This window comes from Podarcis tiliguerta (assembly GCF_965153285.1).
Source record: "Podarcis tiliguerta genome assembly, chromosome: 16".
Classification (NCBI taxonomy): Eukaryota; Metazoa; Chordata; class Lepidosauria; order Squamata; family Lacertidae; genus Podarcis; species Podarcis tiliguerta.
The window spans coordinates 17672635-17692318 of record NC_139549.1 but is presented as its reverse complement, the minus strand read 5'-3'; the positions used below and the strand labels follow the sequence as shown (position 1 = coordinate 17692318).

Below are 19684 nucleotides of genomic sequence, written 5' to 3'. Positions count from 1 at the left end.
GACATGAGGATGGAGAGAGGGAGAAGGGGCTGTTTCCCACAAACCTTTGACTCCTTACGCTGCCCACCATTGCATTGGTTTCACCCACCTCTACCACATTTTCCCCTGAGGGGATGCAGCCCTTAAGACAACAACAACAACAGCTCTTTGCCCTTAAATGATCTTGGGAGGTGCGGCTGGCCACCTATGTTGATAGGAAGTTGAGCAGACAGCTTTGAGCTCCACCAGGATGCTTCATGTTTTTTAACCACCACGGTCTCTTCCTGTCTGTCTGAATGTCTTAGAAAATAATGTCTTAGAAAATGGGACAGCTAGAAGGGCAGAGTCTCAAGGCTTATTTTGGAGCTTTTCCGTCAAAGGAAAACGAGGACAGCCAAGCAGACTGGAAAGGCTGCGATAATGGCGTCAAAGCCGCCAGAGCAGTGATGAAGACGCACAGAGGCAAGGACTCAGCCCGCTGAATGCCGCTGCTGCCTGCTTCTGTTGAAGTCCCCGTCTAAAGGCAGAACAGGAAGCCACACTTAAGCTACGCTGGAGCACAGCGTCTCAGAAGTGGGCGAGAAAATGTCAGGCGTACCTAAAGCTGCCAGTCAGGATTCCAGGGGCAAGAGGAGTTTTGGAGGGCTATTTTGGAGTGTTTAAAAAAACACACACACACACAAAACCTGGTTTGCAAATCATCTTGAGCTCGAGGTGCGCAGTGAGGCAGCCAAGTTTGCTGATGATACTGATGGTGATGATGGTGGTTAAAACAAAAGAGGGATTGTGAAGAGCTCCTAAAGGATCTCCCCAAAGTAGATAAATGGGTGGCAAAATGCAGTTCATTGTAAGCAAGCATAAAGTCAGGCACATTGGGGCAAAAAAAGGTCTTAATTTCATATATATGTCTGTGGGGTCTGTACTGGCAGTGACTCGCCAGGCACCAGAGGAGGTATTGTGCCAACCCTCTGCACCCTACATGACACCTGATGATGAATGGTTCTGTGTTAGTTTCTGAAGATGCTACTCTTCTCACTTCATATTATGGAGACCTGAGGGAACCTCAGTGCCTAGAAGGGCCTTTTACCAACTACAGCATCTGCAACATCTGTAATTGTTGCTGGACCGGGAAAGCTTGGCCACAGTGGTTCATGCATTGGTTCCTTCAGAATTGGATTACTGCTGTGTGCTAAGTATGGGGCTTCCCTTGCCCCTGATCCGGAAGCTGCAGTTAGTGCAGGTTGCTGCAGCATGATTGCTGACGGGTGAGACCCAGTCAGCGAATAACATCTCTGCTCAGAGATCTGCACTGGTTGCTGATTTGCTATTGGGACAAGTTCAGGGTGCTGCTATTATGCTATAAAGCCCTTAACTTGGGACCAGTTTACCTGCATGATCGCCTTACCCCATATATGCCCACTCAACCGCTTTGATCTGCAGAACTGGCACTGTTATAGGTGCTTTGTAATACTGTACTTGTTCCACATTTGTAAGACATTAGTCTTTTAGTGGGGCAGCACCTACATTCTGGAACTCCTTGCCTCTGGACATCAGGCAGGCTGCTTCATAGAGCTCTTTTTTCAGTGCCTAAACATTTGTGTTTAGACAGATCTCCTGAGGCATGTATTGATGTGTGTTTGAATCTGTTTTTAGATTATCATTAATGTTCATCATTTTTGAAATTGTTTTAATTCATGGTTTTAAAACTGATTTTACAGGTAATTTTGTTGTTTTCTTCTTTTTGTAAAGCATTTTGGTGTTGTTGTTGTTTTTTACAATCAAGCAGGTGATGATAGTAATATCATCTTTCAGGGAGCCTGTTGGCAGCTAGAATCCACAGCTGATACCAAGGAGTTCCAGAGACCTTGGAAATTGCCCTTAATGGATAAATTAACACAACAAATCCATTCTTCAAACAGTGGCCCACAAAGAGACAGTTTTGTCGAATGTTGGTTTCTGTTTATTTCACTGGCCACTCAGGGCTTGTCTCTTAAACACATTTCAGTTGTTTGCAAATTGTTTTGGTCAGATGTCCTGACTTCAACAGTCTCTGGTGTGACAGAAGCAAGATAGTTTCTGATCATATTTGTTAGCTTCTGATCTGGTCTTTCTAAGGTGCCCATTGTACATTCCTTCCCCTACCCACCCTTCCTGTTTTCTGCCTGGCTCACATTCTGTTTTCTGTAACAACAACAACAACAACAACAACAACAACAACAACAATATCATAGGTGGCAGGGTTGTGAAATACATTTGCCTGGGATAGTGGAGGCCTGCTGCTTATCAGAACAGAAAGTAATGATATTGGATTAGACCAGATGGGTGATATTTGGCTGCCTCAATAGCTTATGCTTTCAGAATGTCCCAGGTTCAGTCTCCTAAGCTCTGATGGCTACCCATCAGAACAGATTATGCTGAGTTGGGCACAACAGGCAGCAATGGTGAGGAGAGGGGTGGCACTAGGTTGGAATTCCTGGAAGGTACAATGATGTACTAATGCTGTAACCTTGGTGGTGACCTGATCCATGGTGATGTCTACCACCAAGGGAAAGTGGTGTCCCAAGGATGATGGAGATCCATAGGCTGATCGGAGGATAAGATCAGTTCAGGACCTTGGACAGCGACCAATGTGCTGCTTTGGGACAATGGACAGCAGCCCTGCAGCTGTGGCAGGAAAAGCATGCTTTCTCATCTGGGGCCCTGTCCTGGGCCTAGAAAGCATGAGTCTGAATGGTTTACTGCTTGTCCCCTGCTTTCTAGACATTGGTCAGGTGGGTTTGCCACTTCCTTGCTGATTGGAGAAAACCCAATTGATGTTTGCTCTGATTCAGCACTAAAGATTGTGTTTTCCTGGGAAATGTGGATAAACCCTGGGTCTTGGATTGAGTCTGGGCTTTATAGTCTAGGCTTGGTATTCAAGACAATAGCCCTGCCCCCTAACTACATCTGTCCAGCTAGGAGGCTGGTGCCTTTTCTTGCAGTTGGTACCTTTGTCCTCTCAGTGGGATTTCAACAACAACAACTCTGGGGAAAGAAAAGAGCCCCCAAGTCTGACTTCTTGGCAGCCTTGAAAAAGTATCAAAGGTGTCCTTCTTGTCTGAATTTCTGGACCACTGGACCATGTCAGATTCTCAGGTGACTGGTTGCCTGATACACGAACTCCCTCCCATGGAGCTGCATCAGCAGCTCCAAGAAGAGGCAGAAGGAACATCTATAGTCAGGTGTGACCGAACTCACCCAAGGAACAGATTAAGGTGCTATTTTTACACTGTTGCTGCGCCTTGCATTTAAATCCCCGGGGTGGAAATTGAGTTTTGCGACTCAGCAGAGTGGGAATAGACGTGGTATGGTGCCCTTTGGGGGCGGTAGGTTGCAACCCCCCAAGCAATTTCTGTTTTCCAAAACACCTGGTTTTGGCAGGGAGGAAGAATAACTCTGCTGTTGCAGGTTTGCTCAAGGGAGGTTGTAGAAGGATATCTTGGAAGGGTTGCCATCAGTAGGCTGCTTCTGAAGTTGCCGCTGTACATGCAGTGCTCCTCATTTCGATTTTCACATGGCAGCTGGTACCTCCCGAGTTCTTGTACATTTTCCTCCTATCCTTACTGGTAACTGAACAAAAACCTGTCCTTTGTGCAAAACCCAAGCTGCTGGTCCTCATTGTTGCGTGGAATCTTGCAGAATGTTTTCCAATGATCAGAAACATGTGAGGTCCTAGTCTGTGATCTGGTTACTGAACTCTGCACCAGCTTCAGTTTCTGAACCTTCTTCAAAGGCAGCCCCACATCTAATGCATAGCAGTAGTCTAACCTCAAGCTTAGCAGAGTGCATAGACAAGGTCTGTGCATAGACAGATTGTCCACATTCAGATAGAGAAGCAATGATGGCCACCAACCTAGATGCTTTAAAAGAGGATTGGAGAAATTCATGGAAGAGAAAGAAGGCTATCAGTGGCTACTAGCCATGATGGCTGTGCTCTGCCTCTAGAGTTGGAAGCAGTAATACTTCTGAATACTAGTTGCTGGGAAACAAAGGGGAAGGAGAGTACTATGGTGCTTGGGTCCTGCTTGAAGGTTTCCTACAGGCATCTGGCTGGCCCCTGTGAGGACAGGGTGCTAAACTAGCTGGGTCATTGGCCTGATCCAGCAGGCTCTGCTTATGTTCAGCAGGGCTACCAAAGAAAGCTGGCAGCAGACATTCCTTGCCAATGTAAGGAATCCAGGAGTATCGCCAAACTGTGAACCTGCTCCTTTCAGGGGAGTGTGACCTCAACCAGGACTGGCTTAACACCAGTCAGGGGATCTATCCAACAGTACAAAATACACTAGTAAATACAGAGTGTTTGTATTTGCTTCCAGTTGAGCCACCTCTCATCATCTCTACCCGTTGGGCTAAGGCAGGCACCTTTGGCAGCTTTAGATGCAGTTTTAAAGGGGTGGGTGGGAAGGAAAAATCCAGTTTCAGCTCTGCCAACCTAACCCCAGACAGCCTCTTAGCGGGAAGCTGCCAATTACCTTCCCTTATGCACATCTGGCAGGACTGTGTGTCTCAGCCTCTGTTTTGTATTATGCACAGGGATCTTATTTATTTTATTATTTATTCATAAAAAATATTTATATACCAACTGTATCAAAAATATAGCAGTTTACAACAGTATAAAACATAATGCCAGACAATAACATCATAAAAAGTGTTTGTGTTTTTTTAAAAAAGTTAAAATCAAAAAGAGATTAAAAACAAACATTAGTAGAGCATAGTTCAGTCAGTAGAGCATGAGACTCTTAATCTCAGGATCATGCGTTTGAGCCCCATGTTGGGTAAAAGATTCCTGCATTGCAGGAGATAGTCCCTTCCAACTTTACCGTTCTATGATTGTGGGGGATGTACTCTTAATTGCCTGCAAAGGCCTTGTGGAATAGAAAAGTTTTCAGCAGGCATTTTAAAGTTGGGACAGAAGGCACCTGCCCGAATCTCTAGTGGCAAAGTGTTCCACAGGAATGGGCTGATGACATTAAAGGCTCAATTTCTCATTGTTTGTCAAGCGAGCCTCACCAACTCGGGGAACGACCCAATATGCTCCTGGAGAGGATCTCAGTGAATATAATGGTTCCGGCAGTCCCTGAGGTATCCTGGACCCAAATTGTTCAGGGCTTTGTAAATCAATACAAGAACCTTGAACCTTCTCACTCAAGGGGGCAGGGGGTTCTGGAGGCAGGAGGCAGGTGCTGGAGTACCTGTTTTCTCTCCAGAGAAACATGTTCTTTCCTCTGCCCAGCCTGTGAGCTTTCACCACCTGTTGCCCAGAAATTTCTAGCCCTATCTATGTAGCCATGAAGTCTGGAAACCTGCTTTAAAAAAATTAAAAGAAGGATGACGGTATTTGTGCTGTACCAATTTCCGCTGTGCAAGTGGCCTCTCCTCTATTTGCGCCCAGGGCTAATTCCTTCTTGTGCCTGCGGGTTCTTTGGGAGGCATAGCTTTCACTGCCCCCACACCATCCTGCTCCCTCCCCTCACAGGTGCTGCCTGCAGCTGTTAAAATTCAGGACCCGCCAGTTGCTCCTTAGCTAAAACATCAGTAATGACTTCCACGCTTCATTATTCTCTTTATGGTTGTCTGGCTAGGCGGCCTGGCTCCCTGACTGAGATTTAAATACACAGTTAATCCATATTCTCCCTCTCTTCTGCTTTTAATTCTGATCCAGAAATCGAACTCTCTTGGAAGAGGATTACAGAAACCTTCTAGCCACCCCCATCCTTCGCCTCCTCCTCCTCCTGCTCCTGGTCTCCCCCCAGACTCCTCTAAACTCGCAGGTTCAGGACTTTTCTATCTATCTTAATTAGTAAGCTCAGGGTCAGAACTGCAGCGAAATTCGTGTGTGTCCTGGGCTTTAAGCGCTTTTCATCCAAATCCTCTCGCACCTTCTCTGCTCCCCTGTCATCTCCAAAGCTGTCTCTTCAAGGTCATCCCTGCACTTATGTCTCCAGTCAAGATGGCCTGGAGTTTCTCAGCTGGCAAAAGATCTTTGCTGGCCTGAATGTAAGAGAGCCTTGCAGGATCAGACCAAAGATCCATCGGAGTCCAGCTTCGCGCAGTGGCCAACTAGATGCTTCTTGGAAGCCTGTCATACCCTCCTGTGCCCAAGCGCACCAGTTTAGGAGCAAGAGTGTCCTTTAATTCAGATCACCAATCCCCTTTTGCTTGGAACTCACTGGAACTGAGTTCCGGCACCTCTCAGATGAGTGCCATTGCCATTATAAGAGAACAAGGGGGCATTCATGGTGAGTTCCAGCACCTCTTGAATCAAGTCCATGGCCCATCTAGTCAGAGATCCTCTTCTCACAGTGGCCAAGGAAAGGAAAGGAGATTGTTAGATTCCTTTGAGACTCCTTAAGGGGAGTGAAGGGTGGGATATCAAGTCCAAACTTCTCCTTCTCCTCCTCCTCCTCCTCCTCCTCCTCCTCCTCCTCCTCCTTCTCCTTCTTCCTAGCTAGATGACCCAAAAGTCCCAACAAGTTTGTTCCCACAAGTCTGTCCCAACAAGTTTCCAAGTGGACACTGAAGATAGGCCTGTTCTCTGCCACACGAATGGAGTAGACTTCTGATGGGGCACTCCTGCTTTGTTCTGCTTACACTGACTTCTATTGTTGTGCTAGGTTGACTGTTTTATTGCATTTTCTAAGTTTCAGGTGCTGGTATGCCTCAAAAGTGTTTAGTACTGTTATTGTATGCTATGTTTGCTGCCTTGCAACACTGCTCTCCTATAAAGTAGCATAAAAGTCCACTAAATAAATTAAATCATAGTGGCCTGCCCTTGCGGGGCTGCTGTAAGGATGGTGGGACTGATGTGCCAGCAAAACTATATGGGAAAGGGTTGCACAGATTCCTAATTTGGGCTTTTTCAGCTCTCCTCTCTGTTCGGGCCAGGCTGTTGCCACAGCCTCCCTGCCTTTTCGATGCCCTTCGCCTCTTGCTCATCCTTGTGTGTGGATTCTGCATGCGTTCCCTGAGCCTCTCTGCTAAATATTTGATCTGACAGCAGATCGCTCTGGTCTGTGGGTTTAATGGTGCGTAGCCTGGCGCCTCGGTATTTACTGAAGGGACCGAGGCGAGGGAGAGGGGCGCCATCCTCAGCTTGCTGCATCTTGCCAGGCATAAAGGATGAACGTGGGGCTAGTACTCGGGAATTATCCTTCCCGTCTCCCCCGCCCTCCGTTTGCGAAAACTGCTTTAGCTTCCGCTACCCCGCCAACGCCGTCCGTGCGTTCAGCTGCGCTCGCTCCAGAGGAGAGCAATCTATCCCTGGGAAGAAAACCTTGAATCTTTAATTACTTGACTACTCAGACAGGAGAAATAAATCGCTAGCACTTGGCCTTGGTTCCCTGAGTTTCTGTGGCCTCCAACGTGAGGGGAGCAAAAGTTGACGAAAGTGGGACTCCCTGCCCTGGCAGCATCTGGGCTTCTTGCTTCTGGGAGAACTGGGCCCTCTCCTGCTCCTGCCGCAGCTCTCAGTGGAGGATGAAGAACTCAAGTTTGGAAGACTCGGTTTCTGCCAAACTCTTTATTGCTGACATCAGTACGGTATGGAAAGAGATTCAGAAGCAATGCAGGTGGTGTGGCTGTATAAGCCATGGGTAGCCAGATCCGGCCCAATCACCACCTAAGTCCGGCCCACGGACATTCTGGGAATCAGCATGTTTTTACATGAGTAGAATGTGTCCTTTTATTTAAAATGCATTTTTGGGTTATTTGTGGGGCATAGGAATTTGTTCACCCCCCCCACCAAAAAAATATAGTCCAGCCCCCCACAAGGTCTGAGGGACAGTGGACCAGCCCCCTGCTGAAAAAGTTTGCTGACCCCTGATCTAAGCTATTGATCCAAGAAGTGACATGTTCCTGTGGGTCCCCTTATGTGGGAATGGGGCGTGCACAATTTCAACATGGCAAGCAGGGTGTCCTTTAGGCTGGGCAGTCAAATGGGAACTGTTTCTGGAGGACTGGGCCTGAGCTGTCTTTCAGCTCCTGCTCTGGTGTCTCTAGAACTGGGATGACGGAGGAGGCAACAGTGGTGGCTACGAACCAGACTGAGCAGCAGACTGCTCCTGAGAAGGTGGGCTCGGGGCATGTTCCGTTGATGCCAGAGGGCTGCCAGGATCAGCGGTGAAGCTGGCATGGGAGCTGGGAGTGAAGGAGGCGCAGTGCACCTGAATGACACAAGAAGGGGCAGAATGGAGTGCTTGGAGGCTACGCTGCTGGGACCCTCCCTTGGATGTGATTCCTGGTATGAGGCCCTGTCCCTACTCTCTGTGCCAGAGGTCATCAACAAGTACCTACTGCTGCCCACATCCTGATCTGATCAACTCTACCACAGTGCCTCTTCAGGACTCATGACTTCTCCTCTGCCAGAGGACCCTGGCTTGCAGCAGCTGCATGTGGGAAAACCCAACAAATTCCTTGCTGGGAGTAATTTGGAAATGGATCGGCAGACCAAACCTGCCAATATCGTCATTCAGTTTTACAATTCTATGGTGCAAATATTGGAAAACTAATAAACATTTATTTTTTAAAAATACAAATCTATTGTGCAGCCACACATGGAGTACAGTGTACAGTTCTGGTCACTCAGGAAAGTCACTGTAGAGTTCAGAAAGGTTCAGAAATGAGGAAAGGGCTAGGGCAAGCCCCCTATGAGGAAAGGTTACAGCATTTGTGACTTCTTAGCTTGGGGAGGAAAGTCCAATAAGGGGGGATGTGTGCTGTACATGTGTTGTGGAGAAAGTGGGTAGGGAGCTGTTCTTCTCTCGTAATACCAAAACCCAATGAAGATCTCCAACAAGCTGAATGAGAAAGATTCAGGACAGACTCCTTCTCACAGTGCTTAGTTAAAGTACAGAATTTGCAACCACAACCAGTAGGAGTGGCAATCAACTGAGATTGCTTTAGAAGAGGACTAGGTAGCAATATCTTCAGCGCTATCCACATCAATGCAGTTTGAGCCCTTCACCAAATTAGGCAAATTAGGCAAAGTCACACCCAATCCATGTTTCAGTCCACCATCTTGATTCAAAATGGCATCCGACACCCAAACGTAGACAAAGACCATCTCCTTTGCCTTGGGAACCTTGTGCATCCAAACCAATAGAGAATGGATGGGCAGACAGACTGCTTTCCACAATCTATAGTAGATTAGACAAATGCATGGAGGACACCAGTGTCTCCTAGTTGCATTGGCTACGTAGTGCCTCTGAATCCCAAGTTGCTGGGATTCCCAAGTGGGGAGAGTGCTGCTTTTGTGCTCAGGACATCTGCTTAGCCCTTCTGCATATGGGCTTCCCAGAAGAGGTATCTCATTGCAGGGAGTTGGACTAGATGACCCCCAGGATACCCTTCCAATTCTACAGTTCTATGATCTGGTTGACACCTGTGCGAATAGGATGCTGGGTGAGATGGATCTTTGGCCCGATCCAGTAGGGCTATTACAGTGGTACCTTGGTTCTCAAACTTAATCCGTTCCAGAAGTCCGTTCCAAAACCAAAGCATTCCAAAACCCAAGGTGCACTTTCCCATAGAAAGTAATCCAAAATGGATTAATCCGTTCCAGACTTTTAAAAACAACCCCGAAAACAGCAATTTAACATGAATTTTACTCTGTAACAAGACTATTGATCCATAAAATGAAAGCAATAAACAATGTACTGCAGTCACACAGTCAGTCAGTCAGTCAATCAATCAGTCAATCAGTAGCTGAGCTGGGTTCCACACAGTCACAAAAACAAAGCAAAAAAAGCCACAAAAACGCAAAATAAAAAGCAAAAACAGACAGACCTCAGCGTAACACTCAAAACGGAAGTGTGGCACTCAAATCGGAAGCGTAACACTCAAAAAGGAGCACATTCGGCTTCCGAAAAAAGTTCGCAAACCGGAACACTTACTTCCGGGTTTGTAGTGTTTGGGTTCCAAGTTTTGACTACCAAGGCGTTTGAGAACCAAGGTACCACTGTACCTTCCTATGCTTCAGGCAGGCTGTTGACCTGGCCAGTGGGATTTCACAGTCCTCTTTGATGAAGAGCCACACTGTGTAAGATTGCAAAGAGCTTCATTTCCCAAGGATACCTGCAGCAGAGAAGGGAGTGAATTACAGCAATGTAGCACCCCCAGATCCTTTGGACTCCCTCCTATCACCCCCCAGCCAGCATAGTCAGGTTGGTCCTGAGCATGAAGAGATTGAGGATGGCTGGCCTAGGGCACACCTGGCACTCTTAGCGCTACCAGGATGAACCACAAGACAAGCCAGCTGTCCTTATGGGCAGTTGGTCTGTCATGTTGGATCGTCTCATCAGGGAACCCTGAAATGTCTTCCGAAGAACCACAGGGATCACCATAAGCCAGTTTGAAAAGCCACTGTAATCCAAAGAGCCCTGAAACCTCCTAGGGCACCCCTTTCCCCAACTTGGTGACCCACAGATGTTTGGGACTATAACACCCATCAGCCCCAGTAAGCATGGCCATTTAGGCTATGACAGGCACTTCCCCTGGCCAACACAGCTGCGCTGGCTGAGGCGGGTGGGAATTGGATCCCAAACATTAGCCCAGCCCTGTGCTATTCTCTTCCAACAGAGGATCAGCAGACACCTTCCATATTAACCTTCAAATCTTTGTTGAAAACTTTATTATGCCACCAGGCATATGCAGACAATCAAGGTAAGCGCTTTCTGTAATAGTTAGCTGGTGATCTGTTTAAAACAACAATGTCATTTTTATTGTCTTAGTATAATTGTTGTAAACAGCTTTTATTTTTCTTTTAATGAAATTGCAATATACAAGTATTCTAATAAATCAGTGAACAAGTGAAGGGCACCAGCTTGGGGAAAGCTGTTTCCAGGGTTTTGCCTTGTGCTTTGGATGGCTGTCAGATGAATAAATCTTTTGAACATTCACACATGTGCCAAGTTAGGTGGTTGAAGATTTGCATAGCTATCTGATGAGTAGTTCTCATCAGAATCTGGGGAGGAAATATTTGGAATGTCTTCTCTCCGACATTGTTTTCTGATCGCTCAGCAGAAAAAAGAAAATGTGTTTTTGCCAGCAGAAAGAGAGAGAGAGAAATATAACTGGGGGAAAGTCGCACTGTTTGCCTTTGCAGTGGCGTTTGCTTGCCAAAAGTATTTCTCAGCAGTTCGTGCCGTGAATTGTTTTGACGACGTGTGGCTGTGCATTTTATGATACTTACGTCTGTTTCTGTAAGCCAGACTTCGGCTGTGATCTGTAGCTGGAACGAAAGCGAGGGAGCCACTTGACTTCAGCCGTCTCATCTTCCTTCCGATTTTGTGCCAAGAACATACAAATTGTGGCATGGGGTGGGGGAGAGAAAAGGGGAGGAAATGCTGATTAATAAAAGACCGCTCTGTTTGCATGCTTCATTGTGACCCATGTGACTAATACAACACTTAACACCGCTCTTCTTTCAATCCTGCAGCAGAAACCACATTAACTCCAGATGATAGGGCTCTGCTTTTGAAAGTGCCAAAAAAGGTCTCCCAAGTGTCTTGAAAGCTACCCCCCATATAAACCACATTCATCTTCTAGTGCCCTGTGCACTCAAAATCTATGCATTTATAATTGTGTTGTAATACAAGAAGATATTTAGGACACAGGACATATCCTAGTAATCAGGAGGGTATTATTATTATTATTATTATTATTATTATTATTAATTGTGTTTATATCCTACCTTTCCCCCAAGGAGCTCAAAGTAGGATACAGGGTTCTCCCCCGCATCCTTTAATCCCCACAACAACCCTGCGAGGTAGGTTAGGCTGAGAGGCAGTGACTGCTCCAAGGTCACCCAGTGAGCTTCATGATGATTGAGTGGAGATTAGAACCCTGGCCAGGTCCTAATCCAATGCTCTAACTACTACACCACACCACACTGGTGGCTCTGACGAACCAGTGCATGAAGCTGCCTTTTACTGAATCAGATCGTTGACCCACTTAGCCCAGTATTTAAATCATTTCTGAAAGTTGTTAGTTCACATTGCATTTTGACACCTCTTTAGAACTTGCAACCAAATGTGTCATGACAGTTCCTGACATCAAGGAGCAGCCTTTCATCTGTGCTTGGATACACTTGGGCACCATGTTGGATTAAGATGGCAGACAAAATCTTTCAAAGCTGATTTCAAAACTGGACTGATCGTTTGGTTCGTTAGAACAATGCCAGATGTGAGTCTGTAGAGTTGTCCAATAATTCAGTCTGCAGGAAATTAGGCAGGAAATTTTGTCCAGCCCAGATCCTGGAGAAACAGTGATTGAACCTGAGACCTTCTGCATACAAGACTTAGGTTCTACCCAGAGTTGAGGTCCCTATTGCTACCTGTGTCAGGGTTAGTGCTGTGAGTATATCACTGTAGCCCTGTTACGTCCCACCCGCTTTTCCAGCTTTGGGAATAACTGTTTTGGCTTTGGCTCATGGGGGTGGAAGTCCAAACCATCTGAGGGGCACCAGGTTAGCAAATACTGGTCTATTCTGTGATCACTGAATTTCGGAGCCTTTGCTGGCTCGTGTGAGGCCTCTGGACTTCTATATGCATAGCCATTCCACATTTGTAGGAAACTGATCTTTGAGTGTGGCAGCCCCTACCCTTTAGAACCCCTTGCCTTTTGATATCAGGCAAACACCTTCACTGCATTATTTTTTGGCACCTGCAAAAAACATTTTTGTTTAGACAAACCTATCCAGGTAATGTAGAATGTTGATGTGTGTTTTAATTTGTTTCTTGTTTTTCCTCTTTTTGCAAACTGCCATGAGTGGGTTTTTGTTGTTTTGTTTTTGCTTTTACAATCAAGTGGTGTATACATTTCATGAACCAAATAAAATACGTTCATCCTGGAGTCAACCTGCTGCTTTCCTCTTGCAGGTGGGATATGAGAATGCTGGCACAGTGGAGTTTCTGGTGGACAAGCAAGGCAAGCATTACTTCATTGAGGTCAACTCCCGGCTTCAAGTGGAGCACACAGTGACTGAAGAAATCACAGAGTAAGTGACGCCCCCTGATGGGCTGATGCAAACAGGCACCCAACATTCCGTCACACTCTGGCGTGACCAAGAGACCCAGAAGGCCAGGACAAGGCTGTGCCAGTAAGGAACACACTGGAAGGATCAGGAAGAACTGGAATTAGGAGATGAGGTGTGGGGCTGAATGTAGGGGGAAGAAAAAGAAAGGTCTGTGCTATTTGGAGAACACCAAATCTCATTGGCCACCATAGCCATTTGAGACTACAAATCCCACCAGCCCCAGCCAGCATGGTTATTTGATTCTGGGGCTGATGGGAATTGGACTGCAAAATATCTGGAGGGTGCCAGGCTGGGGAATGGTGGCCTTGAGTCTCCTTCACAAAGTAGTATGAGCTGACTATGCATTATCCTCCATCCCTCCATATTGGTTTCCTCCCTTTAGAAATTGCTGCAGGTTTGCGGCTTTGCCTGGGGGAGAGGGCCAGAGGGAGAGGGTGTTCGTTGCCGCTGCAGTTTTTCCCCAGTGTCGGCTGCCAAAACAGTTACAGCCCAACCTGGATGGCCCTGCAAATATTAGCATGTTTTTACAGTCTTGTCATGCCGTGCTTGGTAATAAATGTTAGGTCGTTATTGCTGTCATTATCAATTAGGCACGTATTGGGAAATCCAGGGGGCCTGAGTAGCGGTTTGTTTCCAGCGGAGTTAATGGTGCAGCGGATTCTTGACAACGCCGGACACGTACAACAAATGTGAAATATGGCTCTGGTTATTAGCGGGATGAAGCGCCTGGGTTGATTCAGGTGGATTTGGATAGCTTTGATCGTGAGAGCTGTGAAACGGTCCAAGGATTCTCTGTTTCCAGAGACATGGACAGCATCCTGCTGGTGGCAGGATGCACAGATGAAGAAGATTGGAGGTCAAGGGCTCAGGCAATTTGGCTCATCCAAATGAGCCAGACATCTAAAGAGGCCCCCATACAGGGCTGGCTCTATAATGAGACACGCTGAGGTAGGTGCTTCAGCGGCAGAATGGGAGGGGTGGCAGATTTGGCTCAGGGTCCTAGTTTGCTTATCTTACTGGAGAGGCAATCTGGCACTCCAAAAGCAGTCGCTAAACAACCCCACGTCTGATTTCCCTGGCTCCTTTTGCCTTGTGGTAGATCTAGCTCTGCTTCCTACAACCTCTTGCTCCTGTTGCAGGGGTGTGTGGAGCTGCTGGTGTGTTCTCCTGAACTTCAAATAAACCAAGCATGTGCTGTAGGACACTCTTGGCTTTTCTTCCTTCTCCCTGCCATGCGAATGGCATTCTTGTGCAGTGTTTCTGGGTGGCACAAAATAGTGCCTTGCTCTGGCTGGCTGCTGCCAGGGCCAGAGCAAGCCAGATGGGCAACGTGGAAGCACAGCAGAGGCTGCTGGATTGGTTCATGGCTTGGTGGCTGAGTGCAGGCCCCACCATTGCCCTCACGCCCTACCCAGTCCTATGGCTCAAGCAGCGTCGGTGAGGGTTCATAGGACATAAAATCCTGTTATTTTGTTTGTTTTGTAGGAGGGATACATGGTAGTGGGAGGAGCCATTTTCTGGTTCACCTCAGGCAGCAAAATGTCTTGGATACAGGTTTCCTTGCGGGTGGGAAGGGGTTCCTTTCCGCTCCCCATGACAACTAAAAGTCAAATAAATCATACACAGCAGCGAGGTAGAGAAAGATTGAAAAGCTAGGCAAACTGAGAAATCAAGCATGTTTATAAAATCCTTTGAGATTGCAGAATTACACAGAATTTAGACAACCTCTCACTGAATTTTAGGGGTGTGACTTGGATACCACATGGGCCCCAGTATAGGATGCAATCTGGGGTACTTGCCAAAACGAAAGCCTGCAGACGCTCTCCAGCATTAAGGCATTTTGGATTTTCAAAGAGTCACTCCCAAAATCTGAGTGGTGGTGGTGGTATCCCAAGAAGTGGGACCTTTGCAGAGCATTTGCCAGTATTCCAACTGAGTGGAATTCCTGAGTGGAATAATCATAATATTATTATCATAATTTATTATTTATATGCCACCCATCTGACTGGGTTGCCCCAGCCACTCTGGGAGGCTCCCAACAAATATACTAAAAACACAATACAACATCACAGCTGGTTTAATGCATCCCCCCCAACCCCCCTGAATCAGTGCACTCTAGTTTCACTTTGTGTCTTTGAAGTCTGCTCTTGGGACTATTGTGCCTAATAGATATAAGACTTGATTCATCTATGCTAGTTGTTGCTGGCAGCAGGGAACCTCGGGCGGGGCCAGGAGCAGTCCTTTGACCGTGCATGCCAGTTAGATGTGTGTTATGCATACCTATTGTTCTGTATATCCAAACACCTTGGAGCAAATGCATTATATAAAATAAATAATTACATTTTTACATCATCGTCATCATTATTATTATGGCAAGACTAGGAATAGGGCAGCATCTTCTCTCTGCTGGAGTTCTTATCCTAAGGATAGCTCAGTTGGTTAGAGGTCAGTGATGATAATGCCAAGGTTGCAGGTTCAATCCCCGTATGGGACAACTTTGTATTCAGGTTGGACCAGATGATCGTCAGGGTCTCCTTCCAACTCTATGATCTCTGATTGTGCATCTCAGCAATCCAGATTCCGCACTGAGAAAAGGCAGATTCTGTGGCCAGTATAAATGGTGCAAATCGAGCACTTTGCATTATTCCTGGTTTTGGAAGTCAAATAGGACAGAGCTGAGGAAAGTAGGGGAGCATCACCCCCAGTCAATGGGAAACCTTATTCCCATCCAGCCCCAGAAATATCACCAGGCATAACCCACCCACTTTCAAGGGTATTTTCTTGGCATTGAGGGCTAGAAGCTTAAAAATGAAAGCTTGAGTTTCCCAAGGAGCTAAATCCTGTGCTTGATTGCACATTCTATAGCTTTAGGTGTGCACAGCTGCGCAAGACCCTTATGGGAAGCAGCCAGCCTTCAAATCCCACCTGTGAGGTTTTCCCAATGAGCAGGGACATCCAGTTGCCTCTATTTTGGGGCTATGTGTGAATTGGGTGTGCTTACAAGCAGAAGGGGCAGAATCTCTGACAATGGTCACTTAGACCTTCTCTTGCTCATTCTGTGGAGCAGGTGCTGTTTCGCATTCTGGTCCTGTGCAGAGCCTGGCATGAGAGTCTCTCAGGTGGGGGTGGGTAAGAAGATTTAATTATGAAATGATAAATTGCTTTCCCTTTGCGGACTGACTGTGATGTTCAAAACATATGCTGGGTTCCTTATATGCCGCCTGCCCTCATTTGCTGGGGGGATTCATTGGGAACGAGTGTCTGCAGGTCTCTCCTCTGTATACCTTGGCGTGGATCAGGGAGGGACTGAGATACCACGACCCAGGGACCTTGTGTGCGTCTGAGGGCTAGGATGATGTCCAGGCTACTTCCTCATGGGCGGGCAAGGACTTTATTCTGGGACCTCTGTGGACAAAGTACTTTGACTTGGATTTTGGTTTCTAGTAAAACCATTAATGCTCAAATCAGTATGCTATATAAGCAAGGCATGGGTCACTGGGCCGGCAGGTGCATGGCTAGCAAACTAAGATATTAATCCAGTGGTTGATGCACACCCTGGACTCCCAAGATTGCGGGAAGGGTGTTTCCAGCTACCCCAACCCTGCCCTTGGGTACCCTGCAAGAATCAGCTGCAGGAGAGGGACAGTAAGCAACATGGGAGGGGTTTTTCTAGGACCAAGGTGAAATGGATCCAGCAGTGCTCGTCTTTTTTTAAAAAAATGTTTTTATTTTTATTAAAGATTCTCTTGAATTACAAAAGTACATACAGTGTCTCTGTTTATCGTTCATAGAATCTTTTCTACAGATCTGTTATATCAGATGTGAAACACTAATATTATAGACAATATAAGGTTGGGGAAGAAGCGAGGGAGTGAGAAGCGGAGTAGTAAATTTTCATTCTTTTACATAGTGTATGTGCAAGGGTTTTGTGTCAGCGCCACGTGACTAGGTTCTCTTTCTATTCATGTATTAGTTTTCACTGGTGGTGAGACAGTTGGGAGGGCCCAGGGCCTGATTGACTAACTTCACTTGGCTGCAGTGAATTTTGTTTGTGTGTGGGGGGGGGGCATGTTGTTAGGTCAAGTTAGCCATATCAGTTTGTATGCTGTATGGTTTTTGGGGGTTTTTTTTGTCTCATTGGGCTGTGTATGTAATGAAGGGGAGCCACACTGGGATCAAGGTGTCCTCTTTTGTTTGTCCCCATGCTAGTTTCAGTTTGTTGTTTAGCTGTTCTAGTAGGGCTGTTTCCCATATGGTTTGCTACCAGTGGTCCATGTTCACTCCTGACAGGTCCCTCCAGTGTCTAGTTATGATGTTCCTGGCTGCTGAGAGTAGGCGGCTTGTGAGTGTTCTTTTTTTTTCTCATAGACAGACAAACAAACAATAATTGCCCCCCCCCAACAAAAATACATACAACATCCCCAAAATTAATGGCCGAGAAAGAAAGAAAGAAAGAAAGAAAGAAAGAAAGAAAGAAAGAAAGAAAAATATTAGCTTTTCCTAGGTCAACTTTACAAACTTAATCTAAACATACCAACATGCTTTCCTTAGACCAGCGTTTACTCATATACTCAAAGCTTATGAGGGTTCTTATGTTGATACCATAGCAGGATCCCTTGGAGCTGTCCAAGGTCCTGTATCGTCTTTGCTTGTGACTCAGCACAGCCAACTTCTCCTGTGAGCATCCAGCATCCACAGAACTGTATTGGAGAGTGGCTTGTTCTAATGATGTGCCCAACACCTTTGTTATATAGTTTCTGTCATAGGCTGAAGACCCACCTCTTTACCCAGGACTTTGACACGAGAGAAAAGGGAGAGGGAGGGAGAGGACCCACCCTATTTTAATTTGTTTCAAACTGTTTTTAATATTGTATTTTTAAATTGCTGTGGCCTGCCCTGGGACCTTATGGTGAAGGTCAAGTCATCAATGAGTGGGTTGTGGTGGTGCTGGTGGTGCTCTGTTTTGGGGGCACCTAAGAAACATGGACTGTGTTGTTTTAAATTAGATGGTCATGCTGCGGGAAGTGGAAACAAAACACAAACAAAAAGCCCCCGTTCACACTGGCATGATTAGCGGCAAAATATATGTTGATTAATTCTTAATTATTTGCTGTGAGGTTTTGTTTGTGTTCTGTCAGTTTCCTCCTTGTTTTACCTCCTTCGGCCCAGGTGGTGGTATTGTTGTGGAATTTCTTCCCCATCTGTGAACAAAGGTTCACAGAGGAAAATAAACATATGTGTGCACAATGACAAAATGAAAATGCAACTACAGAATTAAAACAGGACACACAAGATGTAACAACAAAGGTAAAATTAAACATTTTAATTTTGCTCAGTAACAAAATTAAAATACAATGACAGTGTGAAAACAGAATGCTCAAGCTAAGAAGAGCAGAGGAAATTTAAAAACCATGAAAAATCAAGTGGAATAAAAAATAAAAATGGGCCTAGCAGTTGTTGGATGGTGGTAGAACTTTAAAACTACAAGGATTGCAGCAAGCATTTTTGAGGGGGGTATTAACCCCTTCCTCCCATGCTGTAGTCCTGACCAAAATAGCTCCCCTGAAGCTACTGTTTGCACTGAAGAGAGTTGTGTGTATTCCCACCTTCTCCTCTTAAGAGGAAGGATTTTCATTAGGACTACGGCAGGGCAGCCAAGTCTTAACTGCTTCCTTTCCACCTACTGCAATCCCAATAGTTAAATTTGCTCACCCAGCAGGCGCTACTTAATTTTTAAAACAACAAGAACAACAATCGTGCATGCTAAATGCAAAATATGCATTAAATGTCACGGCTGGCTTTGTCACGAGCTGTGCAGAGCTGTTGAGTTTGCGCTTGGCTTGGCAGGCTCTGATGCAGGAGGAGGAAGAGGAGGAAGGCACAAAGGAGGGGGATGAATTGGTGAGAACTGGGACTGGAGGATGGGGGGAGATCCCTTTTCTGCACTGACTTAATTTGCTTTGAAAGGGGGAGCAGGGACCTTACTGTGGAGCAGGAGCCGCAGTGAAGTCTGCGGAGAGCTTGGAGTAGCCAAGGTGTGTGTGTGCATGTGTGTTTGTGTGTGGCAGGGGTAGAACTGGACGCGGCAGTGACTGAACAGGAGCCTGAACAGGAAGGTGCAGTCTTGTTGCCTTGAACCAGGTGCCGTATTTGCAGATAGGAACAGAGACACCCGCCCTGACAGAGCGCGTGCTTGCGATTCTTCATTTATTTCACAAAATTTGCCAACTGCTGGGAGCCAGAAGCTGGGAGAGGGCTGCTGTTGTGCCCAGGACCTACTTTGGGGCTTCCCATTGGGGCTTCTGGTTGGCCACAGGGAGAACAGGTGGCTGGATTAGATGGACCTTTGACCTGGCCAAGGCTCTCCTGGTGTTCTTGCAATAGAGGATGCAGCCACTGGGACTTTTAAGTTTAGAGAAAGGCAAATAACAGGCGATATGATAGAGGTTTATAAAATTATGCATGGCATGGAGAAAATAGATAGAGAAAGGTCTTCCTCTCCCTCTCATCACACTAGAACTCGTGGACTTCCCTGAGGCTGCATGTTGCAAGATTCAGGGCAGATAAAAGAAAGGACATAGTTAAGTGGCCCTCGCAATGAGCTGGCAGAGCTATTTATATGCAGCACCGCTC

General features: G+C 46.4%; 1 protein-coding gene across 16 annotated transcripts in view; it reads left to right on the top strand.

Annotated features, from left to right (window-relative positions):
* PC (pyruvate carboxylase) overlaps positions 1-19684 on the top strand; it is a 258381-nt gene that overhangs the window by 81390 nt on the left and 157307 nt on the right. For all 16 annotated transcript variants that reach the window (XM_083417268.1, XM_083417277.1, XM_083417267.1 and 13 more), the window contains one exon: positions 12894-13012. In XM_083417268.1, coding sequence (XP_083273394.1) covers positions 12894-13012 — 119 coding nt within the window. The remainder of the gene's footprint in view (positions 1-12893; positions 13013-19684) is intronic.